Source organism: Micromys minutus (assembly GCF_963924665.1).
Source record: "Micromys minutus genome assembly, chromosome: 16".
NCBI lineage: Eukaryota > Metazoa > Chordata > Mammalia > Rodentia > Muridae > Micromys > Micromys minutus.
The window spans coordinates 16,386,019-16,398,242 of record NC_137985.1 but is presented as its reverse complement, the minus strand read 5'-3'; the positions used below and the strand labels follow the sequence as shown (position 1 = coordinate 16,398,242).

At 37.7% G+C, this 12,224-nt stretch overlaps 1 protein-coding gene across 1 annotated transcript; it reads left to right on the top strand.

Moving 5' to 3' along the window:
- Nucleotides 1–1,699: 1,699 nt before the first annotated feature.
- LOC308430802 (olfactory receptor 7E178-like) lies at nucleotides 1,700–2,650 on the top strand (the record flags this gene model as incomplete). The annotated part of the gene is made up of 1 exon (XM_080930087.1): nucleotides 1,700–2,650. The coding sequence occupies exon 1, from the start codon at nucleotides 1,820–1,822 to the stop codon at nucleotides 2,648–2,650; it is 831 nt and encodes a 276-aa protein (XP_080786213.1). The 5' UTR covers nucleotides 1,700–1,819.
- Between the last annotated feature and the right edge of the window lie 9,574 nt (nucleotides 2,651–12,224).

The following is a 12,224-nucleotide window of genomic DNA, read 5'->3' as shown; positions in this document are numbered from 1 at the left end:
TTCAGTGTCTTTTACAACCTTTGGACATCTTCATTAACTTGAACCTTCCTTGTTTTCAAGTTATGAATAAATAATTCATGGCTTTGATGAATAGTAGGCAGAAAAGAAGCAGTTGGTAATGCCCCCACAGAGACACATCCTAGGCCAGTAAGTGCTAACGGAGATGGTAGAGGGGTAGAGGGACTGTCAAGATCACTGGTTCTTTGTCATCAAGAGGCATGAGTATTGGGATGGAGAGAAGAATAATAGCACGCAAAGATTCTCCTCCAAGGGATGAGCTAACTTTTGCACCTGGGTTGAAATCTAGGGACTTTCAGAGTCTGCTTTTCTTCCACACTGGTTATTAGTCCTGTAGGCATCTCCCCTACAACATTAATAAGGGATCTTGCTTTAGCAGTGTATTAAGTTCTTTCAGTTAGATTAAAAACCTTCTCCTGGGAGACTTCAGGGGCTATATTTCTCACTTGTGTATGCAGAAATTTATGATTGTAAAGAGGAATTGTCATCATATTAAAAATAGCAAAGGTGATCTCTGGCACAGGATATTTTTGTAGAACTGTTTGTGGCTAATCCAACATTCTATACAGTAGAATGTTTCACAAATAATTATTGTTTAATTATTTCAGCTGTGTTGCATACCAGTGTTTTATATAGTCAGCGCACTTTAGGGTTAAATGCACATCCATCAAAATGGAAGTCCACCAGAGATAAGGTTAGTGTGTAAGAAGCTGTGAATTTGAGTAAGCCCCTACTTCAGAAATTAGTGGAATAGAAAATCAAATAATTAAAAAAATCCCATGACTTAAACTAAAAAAAATTCTCTGTGATTATGAACTTTCTGTGTGATTTTGAATCTCAGCAATGTGACCTTTAGTGTTACAGATGTTTTCTAAATAATCCACATCAAGAGAATTAAATTTATACAATATCTTAGAATAACAGCGTATTTTGGCAGCATCTTAATTTTCTTTAGTTATAATTGAGTTTTCTCAGCATGGGCAGGATCTTTTACTGTTTGTTTAATGATCCTTTTGTTTGTATTATATTTCAATCAAAGGATGGCTTATATCTCACTTTTGGTCTTGTACATTCTTTCTAATATGAGTGAGTATAAGAAGAGAAAGGTGACACATGTCAGTGGAAAGTGAGTTTGAATCTTTAGACTAGTGCTGCTTTTATTCTTGGTCAGATAAACTTTTTTTTCAGAGTCACACTGGTTCAAGTGCTGAGAACAAGAACAAGTAACTTTTGAGTGTTTAGCTCTAAGCAGAACATCAGTGTCACATTTTCCATGACCTAGGGGGCATTACATAAGAGCAGGTGGAAAGAATGAAATAACTGGAGAATGGGGAGGAATACTGTGAAATGCTGCCTTCTGGATATGGCATGACCATTGTATGCGTGCTAATATAGCAACTGTGACCACCTATACACTGCCTACACTATGAAAGTAGGAAGGAACTGGATGTTATCATAGTGGGAGAATTGATGAGGGTAATGGAAGAATATAATTTTAATATATTATATATATGCATGAAATTGCCAAACATTAAGTTAAAAAGAATAGTGAGATTGCAGCAGATCAGAGGTATTGACAAAATGTATAGTCATTTGATCATTTCACAAGACAGTGGTTTTAATAAAAAAGAGTGTTGAGTGATAGTAAACTTCTATTGTTTTTACTAACTCTATTTTCATTTTCAAAAGTTGTTCAAACAATATTGACCCACAAAACCTAACACTTGTCTCAGAATTTCATCTCCTGAGAGTCTCTGATGATCCAGGACTGCAGCCCATTCTCTTCGGATTATTTCTGTCTATGTACCTGGTTACAGTGCTTGGTAACCTGATCATCATCCTGGCAGTCAACTCTGACTCCAACCTCCATACTCCCATGTACTTCTTCCTCTGCAATCTGTCCTTGGCTGACATCTGTTTTATCTCTACCACAGTCCCAAAGATGATTGTGAACATCCAAACTCACAGCAAAAAGATCATTTATGTGGGCTGCCTTACACAGATGTCATTTTTGATCCTTTTTGGATGTATGGATGGCTTGCTTCTGGCTGTAATGGCCTATGACAGATTTGTGGCCATTTGTCACCCACTGCATTACCCACTCATCATGAATCCTCGCCTCTGTGGCTCTTTGGTATTTCTGTCTCTTTTTGTTAGTCTTGTGGATTCTCAGGCACACAATCTCATTGCCTTACAAATCATATACCTAAAGGATGTAGAAATCTCCAATTTCTTCTGTGACCCTGCACAACTCCTTAATCTTGCCTGTTTTAGTACTTTCATTAATAACATAGTCATGTATTTTGTTGGTGCTATATCTGGTTTGCTTCCTATATCTGGAATTTTCTTTTCTTACTATAAGATTGTTTTTTCCATTCTGAAAATACCATCATCAGAGGGGAGGTATAAAGCCTTCTCTACCTGTGGGTCTCACCTATCAGTTGTTTGTTTATTTTATGGAACAGCCATTGGAGTATATCTGGGTTCAGCTGTATCGCATTCTCCCAGAAGTACTGCAGTGGCCTCATTGATGTACACTGTGGTCACTCCTATGCTAAATCCTTTCATCTATAGCCTGAGGAACAAGGACATTAAAAGAGCAGTGAAGAGACTCCACAGAAGAACTCTGTAATTGTATGACCTGAGGCACCCATTTATAGTGTGAGTTAGTAAGCAGAACAGATAAAAACATCTAGATCCCTGGCTCCTAATTCTTTAGTTACACTAGTTTTAGGTTTGATGACTTTAACCCCTTCTCACATTTCATAATAGAACAGTAGAATAGTTGAAAAGATGAAAATAGGGGAGTTTAAAAATGTATACAAAATTTTAATCAGTGAAGACAAAAATGTACTGGATCATGGTGATGGTTATCTAACAATTTAAATGCAACTATTACCAATGATATAGACATATAAAATACTTAATTTTCTGTCTAATTAATGTTTTGCCATTACAAACTGTGATAGTGACTTTTAGTTGTCAACTTGACTATATGTGGAATGAACTCCAATCCAGAAATGAAGGACACACCTTTGATCTGGATCTTGAGGCACACCTTTAATCTGGGCCATACCTACTTCTGGAAGCCTCACACAGACAATGGAAAAAGGAAGGATTAATTTGTTTTTGACCTTGTTGCACTCACTTTGCCAGCACATGCATTCAAGCCTACTTATTCAGGATTTCAGCTTTTATCAAAGACCAGCTGAGACATCCAACCTCATGGGGACTGAGCAACTACTAGATTCTTATAGTTTCTGTTCACAGCTTGCCATTGTTGGATTAGTTGGACTGCAGCCTGTAAGTAATTCCAATAAACTATATAAATTATATATATATATATATATATGTATAATACCTAGCATTTTGTTGGTGCTTTATCTGGTTTACTTCCTATATTTGGAATTGTCTTCTCTTACTATAAAATTCTTTTCTCCATTCGGAGAATACCATTGTCAAGTGGGAGATATAAAGCCTTCTCTACCTGTGGGTCTCACCTGTCAGTTTTTTTGCTCCTTTTGTGGAATGGCCACTGGAGTATATCTTGGTTCAGCTGATACACACACAAACACACACACACACACACACACACACACACACACACACACACACACAATCCCAATCTTTATATCTCTAATCTGTCTGTCTGTCTGTCTGTCTGTCTATCTAATCTATAACTGGGTAATTACAAGATTAATCTTTTAAGACCACATAGTTGCCAATGATAAGCCTTTTCCTCCAATTCTTCAGTTTATCCGTTCTAACCCATGGGGCACCGTATTTCTCCTTCTCCATGGTTGTCTGAACTGTAGAACTTCTGTAACACTGTATCACTACCATTCCTGGATGATGGACCCTGAGCTCCAGATAAACAAATCACACCTTCCATTCTTGGTTATTGTCCAGCACAGAAACTGTTCAACTCATAAGTGTTGAGGGGAATGGTATATAGAGGGGAAATTTCCAGGTAAACATGTTTGTCATCAATGGAACTTATATGATCATTTGTGTAGCAATATGGCAAGATATTGATTTGAAAAATTTCAGCTTAGGAAGAGCATAATTATATTCCTTGTTGGGGATGGAATCGTGAAAACTTCATTCAATCTTCTCACACTAGTTTCAACTACCACAGAAGCTCTCCATATGATGGTAGAAAATATATATCCTTACAAAGTATGTCCTAGGAATTTAAAGGACTATGAAAGTGATGATAAATACACAAAGGAGGTGCTTGTAACTGCAAAATTACGAAGGATTTATTGTTTTGATTTTAATGCTGGAGTCTGAACCTAGGCAAGCACTCTGCCATGGAGCTAAATCCCAAACCCCAAAGCATTTTAGATAAAATGCTCCCTATAATCTGACCAATATGTTCTATCTGTTCCTCATAATTTTGCTTGTACAGTCTTCTGAATGCTATAAAACTGTAGTTTTTGTTATTTTACAGAAAACAGAGAGACATTGCAGTTTAACATAGCCTACTCTAAGTATTTCGGTAGGAATAAATGAAGTCATGCTATAGTACAGCCGGATGTGTCTGTGTAAACTTTTAACCCCAACATTTGGAGGCAGAAGCAGGGGAAGCTTTGTGCTAGGCTAGCCTTAGCTACGCTGCAAGATTCTGTTTTAAAATCAAACCAAACCAAACTAAAACCAAAAGTAAAATAACAACAACAGCAAAAACAAAAACAGAGATGTCAGAATACAGAATACTTTACAAAGAGGATTCTGGAAGATTGTTTATTTATTTATTTGTTGTGTGCATGTGAATGACACACATGCCACAGCATGTGTGCCAGGGCAACTTGGAGGAGATAATATTCTTATTTAGTCATGTGGGTTCCAGGGATTGAACTCAGGTTGTCATACTTGGTGGCAATCTTGTTTCCTGACCCCAACCAGATTGTCTTTTTGAAAAACCAACAAGCCACTTCACTTACCTGTCATGCTAGGAAGAATTCACTTATCAAATGGGAGTCTGGTCCATCCTTCAGACAGCAGTGGGTAACATGTACAGGATAGATGGCTGTAGACCACAGGCCTAGTTTACAGTCAGAGACATGAAACCTCACCACAGGTATGATTTTGGTCCCACTCTGGGATATGCTTGCAGTTGTTCACATCTTTTCTGTTCTTTTAGTATTTCAATTAGTATGAGCAGGATGCCTAAAATAAGAATTTAATTTTATTACTTTAAGATACCAGGAAGATTTTAAAGATGTTATTTCTCTCTTTTAGTATTCAAATTTCGAAGTTTCTTAAACAGTTGGCAGTTAAGGGTTGGGTGTATGGTTTACTGGGTTAGTGCTTAGTTAGCATGTATCAGGCCCTAGGTTTGCTCCATAGGACAGGAAATATGTGCTTGATTTTGTATGTATATTGTACACGAGTGTATATGTATTCATGTATGTTGGCATGCTGTGTGTTTTGTATGTCTGTGCATACTTGTGGAGGCTTCAAGTTATTATTTTTTTGGTCCACTGATTTATACTTGTTTTCTGATGAGGAGTCTCTCAGCTGAATTTAAAGCTTACTCATTAGCTAATCTAGGTAGGTAGCTCTCCCTCAAGATCACTGAATGATGGGATTATAGGTGACTTCAACATCTGCTCAGCTATTTCTGTAAATTCTGGGCATCTGAACACTAGCTGTCATAATTGCTTCATAAATATTTCATTTGCTGAACCCAACCTAAAAAAATGTTTTGGCAGCTGGAAATTAGAGAAAAATTTAATTGGATAAAATAGTGACACTTTTGTATTCTGTCTGTTCCCTTCAATTTACCTATGATGTACAGCAGTTTGTTATAATGATTGGAATTTGATATTGTTATCTAAGCTGATTTCCATTTGGCACAAGTACATTGAGCAAGGATTAAAAGATGAATGGTCTGTTTCTGATTAGTGTATGGTTAATGTATAAAATAGAGAGAAAATAAAATTTTGATATCAAATTGGAAAGAAGTAATGTATCATTATTTGCATATGATGTAATGGCATATATATATACATCATATACACATACATCATCTACATTACATCTACATGTACATCATATACATATACATCATATAACACACACATATCCCTGAAAATTATACAGGGAGATTCATGCAGCTGAATAACATTTTAGCAGAGTATCTGGCTACAAAATTAACTAACAAAAATTCATAGTCCTCCTATATGACAAATAACTGATTGTGAAAGAATTCAGATAAAACTTTTCACAAAAGCCTCAAACAATATCAAACATCTTCAGAGTATATCTATCCAAACAAGTGAAAGACTTGTATGATTAAAACTTCAAGTCCTTGAAGAAATTGAGGGGATATCAGAAGATAATGAGATCTCCCATGCTCATGGATAGGTAGGATTAACCTGGAAAAAGGCATTTTTTAATGGAAAGCAATCTACAGATTTAATGCAACCATCTTCAAAATTCCAACAAAATTTATTACAGATCTTGAAAGAATATTTCCAAACTTCATATGAGAAACAAAAAAAAAAAAAAAAAAAAACCCCAGTATAGTTAAAACAATTCTGAACAATAAAAAAACTGCTTGAGAGTCCACTATTCCCTATAGAAATTTTTGTACAACAGAGCTATCTATAGTAATAAAAACCTCATAATATTAACATAAAGACAGACACATTAATCAATAGAATAAAATTTAAGTCCCAGAATAAGTCCACACACCTATGGACATCTGAATTTTTAAATAAATAATCCAGAAATATACATTGGAAAAAACATCTTCAACAAATGGTGCTGATCAATCTGCATATCTGTATGTATAAAAATGTAAATAAAGTCATAATTTTTATCCTGCACATAACTCAAGTCAAAGTGGATCAATGACCTCAATATAAAACAAGATACAGAGCAGTTATGGCCTGGTGAGAAGGAGATCTGAGCAGCCAAGGAGTAGAGAGATCTCTGCCAAGTGTGCACAGAAAGCATGCCCCTGCGCGCCCCTGCCCTGCCTGATCCAGGGACCAGGAACCCAGCATTGGGACCTCTGTTCCCACCCGGTGGCTTTGGAGCACAGAACAGGGCTCCACCCATCTGCCACCTAAACCAGAAGTTACAGCCTGGAGAGAAGGAGATCTGAGCAGCTGGGGAGCAGAGAGATCTCTGCTGAGTGCACACAGAAAGCACGGCTCTGCCCTGCCTGATCAAGGGACCAGGAACCCAGCATTGGGACCTCTGTTCTCACCCAGTGGCTTTGGGGCACAGAACAGGGCTCAGACCATCTGCCACCTGGACCAGTAGAAATCCAGGGACACAGACCAGGTAGAAGGAAATGGCAAGAACATATCACTGACAACAATATGGCAAGAGGAAAGCAAAAGAGCATATCCCAAGGAAACCAACACAACCTGGCAACACCAGTACCCAGCTCTCCCATCATAGCAAACAGCGGAATGCCAAACACTCCAGAAAAAGAAGACACAGACTTAAAATCATACCTCAAGATGATGATAGAGATCCTTAAACAAGAACGGGAGAAAAGGGAAAAGAATCAGAAGCTTTTAAAGAGGAAACAAGAAAATCATTCAAAGAATTCAAAGAACTAGAGGAAAACAGAACCATAAAGATGAAGGAATGGAAGAAGGAGTTTAAAACGGAAATTGACAAATAAAGAAAATACTAAAAGAGACAACCCTAGAGGTAGAACACCTAAAAAAGAAATCAGAAGTCACAGATGCAAGCATTTCCAATAGAATACAAGAGATGGAAGAGAGAATCTCGGGGGCCAACAACAACATTGTAAACATAGACAAAACAGCCAGAGATGATGCAAAAAACAAAAAGCTCCTAACCCAAATTGTTCAGGAGATCCAGGGCACAATGAGAAGACCAAACTGAAGGATAATAGGAATAGAAGAGGGATAAGAATATCAACTAAGAGGCACAGTAAATATCTTCAACAAAATTGTAGAAGAAAACTTCCTTACCCTTAAAAATGAGATGACCACGAGCATAAAAGAAGCCTTCAGAACTCCAAATAGGTTGGACCAGAAAAGAAATTCCTCCCGACATATAATAGTCAAAAACCAAGTGCCCAAAGCAAAGAAAGTATACTAAAAGCAGTAAGGGAAAAAGGTCAGGTAACATATAAAGGCAGACCAATCAGAGTCACACCCGATTTCTCAACAGAGACTATGAAAGCTAGAAGAGCCTGGACAGACATCATGCAGACCATAAGAGAGCACAAGTGCCAGCCCAAGCTGCTATACCCAGAAAAACTATCAATCACTATAGAGGGAAAGATGAAGATATTTCAAGACAAATCTAAATTTACACAATATTTGACCACAAACCCAGAACTACAACGAATTACAGGTGGAAAACCCAATACAATGAGGGGAAATACAGCCTAGTAAAAACAAGAAAACTCCTAAGCAAGAAAACCAAAAGAAGAAAGAGACACAGACACAACTCAACCTACAAAAGCAATGATAGCAGGAAACAGAAACCACTATTCCTTGATATTTATTAACATAAATGGTCTCAACTCCCAATAAAGAGACATAGGCTATCAGACTGGATACATAAATAAAATCCCGAATTTTGCTGCATACAGGAAACTCATCTCAGAGACAAAGACAGACACTATCTCAGAGTAAAAGGGTGGGAAAAAAACTTCCAAGCAAACAGCCCCAAGAAGCAAGCTCAAGTGGCTATTCTAATATCGAATAAAGTAAATTTCCAACCAAAAGTTATCAAAAAAGATAAAGAAGGACACTTTTGAATCATTACCAGGGAAATCTGTCGGAAGGAACTCTCAATCCTTAACATATATGCTCTAAATACAAAAGCACCAACATTCATAAAAAAACCCTACTAAAGCTCAAAAAATACATTTCACCCCACACAATAATAGTGGGAGACTTTAACACCCCACTCTCGCCAATGGACAGATCATGGAAACAGAAACTGAACAAGGACACTGCAAAACTAGCAGAGACTTTGAACCAACTAGAATTAATAGATATCTACAGAACATATCATCCTAAAGTAAAAGAATACACCTTCTTCTAATCACCCCATGGCACCTTCTCTAAAATTGACCACATAATTGGACACAGAACAAGCCTCAATTGATATAAGAAGATTGAAATACTCCCATGCATCCTCTCAGATCACCATGGTCTACGGCTGGTCTTTAACAACAACAAAGAGAACATAAGCCCACATACACATGGAAACTAAACAACACTCTATGAAACAATAGCAGGGTCAAAGACGAAATAAAGAAAGAAATTAAGGACTTTCTAGAATTCAACGAAAATGAAAACACAACATACCCAAACCTATGGGATGCAATGAAAGCAGTACTGAGAGGAAAACTCATAGCCCTAAGTGCTGCCAAAAAGGAACAGGAAAGAACTTACATCAACAACCTGACAGCACAGCTAAAATCCCCAGAAAAAAAGGAAGCAGATATACCCATGAAGAGTAGACGGCAAGAAATAATCAAAATTAGGGCAGAAATAGACCAAATAGAAACAAAAAGAACCATTGAAAAAATCACCAAAACCAAGAGTTGGTTCTTTGAGAAAATCAACAAGATTGATAAACCCATAGCAAGACTAACTAGGGGGCGAAGAGAGAGTATCCAAATTAACAGAATCAGAATGGAAAGAGGAGACATAACAACTGAAACTGAGGATATTCAAGAAATCATCAGATCCTACTACAAAAACTTATACTCCACAAAATTGGAAAATCTGGAGGAAATGGACGAATTCCTAGACAGATACAAGATCCCAAAGTTAAACCAGGACCAAGTAAACCATCTAAATAATCCCATAACACCTAAAGAAATAGAAGAAGTCATCAAAAGCCTCCCAACCAAAAAAAGCCCAGGTCTAGATGGGTTCAAGGCAGAATTTTATCAGACATTTTTGAGGATATAACACCAATACTCTCCAAACTATTCCACAAGATATAATCAGTTGGAATACTACCTAACTCATTTTTTGAGGCTACAATAACCCTCGTACCTAAACTACACAAAGACCTTACAAGGAAAGAGAACTTCAGACCAATCTCACTTATGAACATTAATGCAAAAATACTCAACAAAATCTTTGCAAACTGAATCCAAGAACACATCAAAACGATCATTCATCATAACCAAGTAGGCTTCATCCCTGGGATGCAGGGATGGTTTAATATAAGGAAATCCATCAATGTAATCCCCATATAAACAAACTCAAAGAACAAAATCACATGATCATCTCACTAGATGCTGAGAAAGCATTTGACAAAATTCAACACCCCTTCATGTTAAAAGTCCTGGAAAGAACAGGAAACCAAGGTCCATACTTAAACACAATAAAAGCAATATACAGCAAACCAACAGCCAACATCAAACTTAACGGTGGGAATCTTGAAGCAATCCCACTAAAATCATGGACTCAACAAGGCTGCCCACTTTCCCCCTATCTATTCAACATAGTACTGGAAGTCCTGGTTGGAGCAATTTGACAACAAAGGAGATTAAGGGTATACAAATCAGAAAGGAAGCGATAAAATCATCACTCTTTGCCAATGACATGATAGTGTACTTAAGGGACCCCAAAAATTCCACCAGAGAACTCTTACAGCTGATAAACAAGTTCAGCAAAGTAGCTGGATATTTAATTAACTCAAACAAATCAGTAGCCTTCCTATACTCAAAGGACAAACATGTGGAGAAAGAAATTAGGGAAAAGGTACCCTTCACAGTCGTTACAAAAACTATGAAATACCTTGGTGTGACTCTAACTAAGGAAGTTAAGGACCTGTATGACAAGAACTTCAAACCTCTAAAGAAAGAAATTGAGGAGGGGTACCAACCCACTCTCAAAATGTTTGAGGCAAAATTTATTATGTCTACAAGAAATGCAAGTATGGAAAATGGAGTAGAGAGTAAGGAAATGGCAAACTAATAACCTGTCCAATGTGAGACACATTCCATGGGCAAGCACCAATCCATGACACTGTTAACAGTACTCTGTTATGTTTACACACAGGAGTCTAGCATGACTGTCACTTGAGGGGCTCTACCCAACAGTTGACTCAGACAGACGAACACACCAACAACTAAATTGTAGATGAAAATTTGGACTCCTATGGAATAACAGGTAGAAGGATTTGGCCCATAAGAGGGTAGTAAGCGCATAGAAAGACCAACAGAGTCAACTAATCTAGATGCTTGCAGCTCTCAGAGACTGAACCACCAATTGAAGAACATAGACAGGCTGGTTCTAAGCCTCTCCACACTTCTGTAGCAGAAGTACCCCTTCATCTTTATGTGGATTCAAAAACTAGATCAGAGTTATCCCAAAAGCTGTTGCTTGTATGTGGGACATGTACTTTAGATGGGCTTCCTTGTCTGGCTCTGGTAAGTGAGGATGTGCATAGCTCCACAGAGAACTGATATGTAATGAGAGGGGATACCAAGAAGCCTCCTGCTTGCTCAGAGGAATAGAGATGGGGAGACTGGGGAAGAATTGTGGAAGGGAGTGACTGGGAGGGGACAGTGAGGGGAATGTAGAGTGAATAAGTAAGATAATAATAAAAAAGGGAAGGGAGTGATATTCCAGCCACAGAGAGCAGAAGTGGTTGGCAGCTTCAGTCACATGGTTCTGGCTTTAGAGGTAATAAAAGGGTTATATAATCTCCATCTATGGATAGCATTTCCTGACATCAATTGGAGGTGACTCCTTGGTCTAGCAAAGGCTCATTTTCCCAGTGTAGTGAAATGCCAAGGTCCTGAGATGAGAAAGGGTGTTTGGAAGAGGGGGCACCTTCATAAAGGCAATGGTAGCTGAAGGGAAGATACAAAGGTGTTAAGGGATAACATCTGACATGTAAATCCATAAAGGCCTAGAGAGGCTTTTGCATGATGATATGAAGTTTTGACCTGGAGGGCCTAGGAAACATCAAGATGTTGAAGATTTTAGAATTAGAAGACTTGCTGAAGAAAGCTACAGACTGGTTGTAGAGCTAGCTCAAGAGAGAGAATTTTGTTGTTACCAATACTTAAAGTAGTTGTACATCTGAAGGATGCATTGGCATCCAACATGAAGAAGCAGAGTTTGTAGTTTTCCCTGCTTGTGTTTGGTCTTTCTTTATTGTAGTACTTCCTTTTCAAGCTCTCTTTCCTCTCTTTTGGATCAATAATGTACATCTGTGCCATTGTTGTA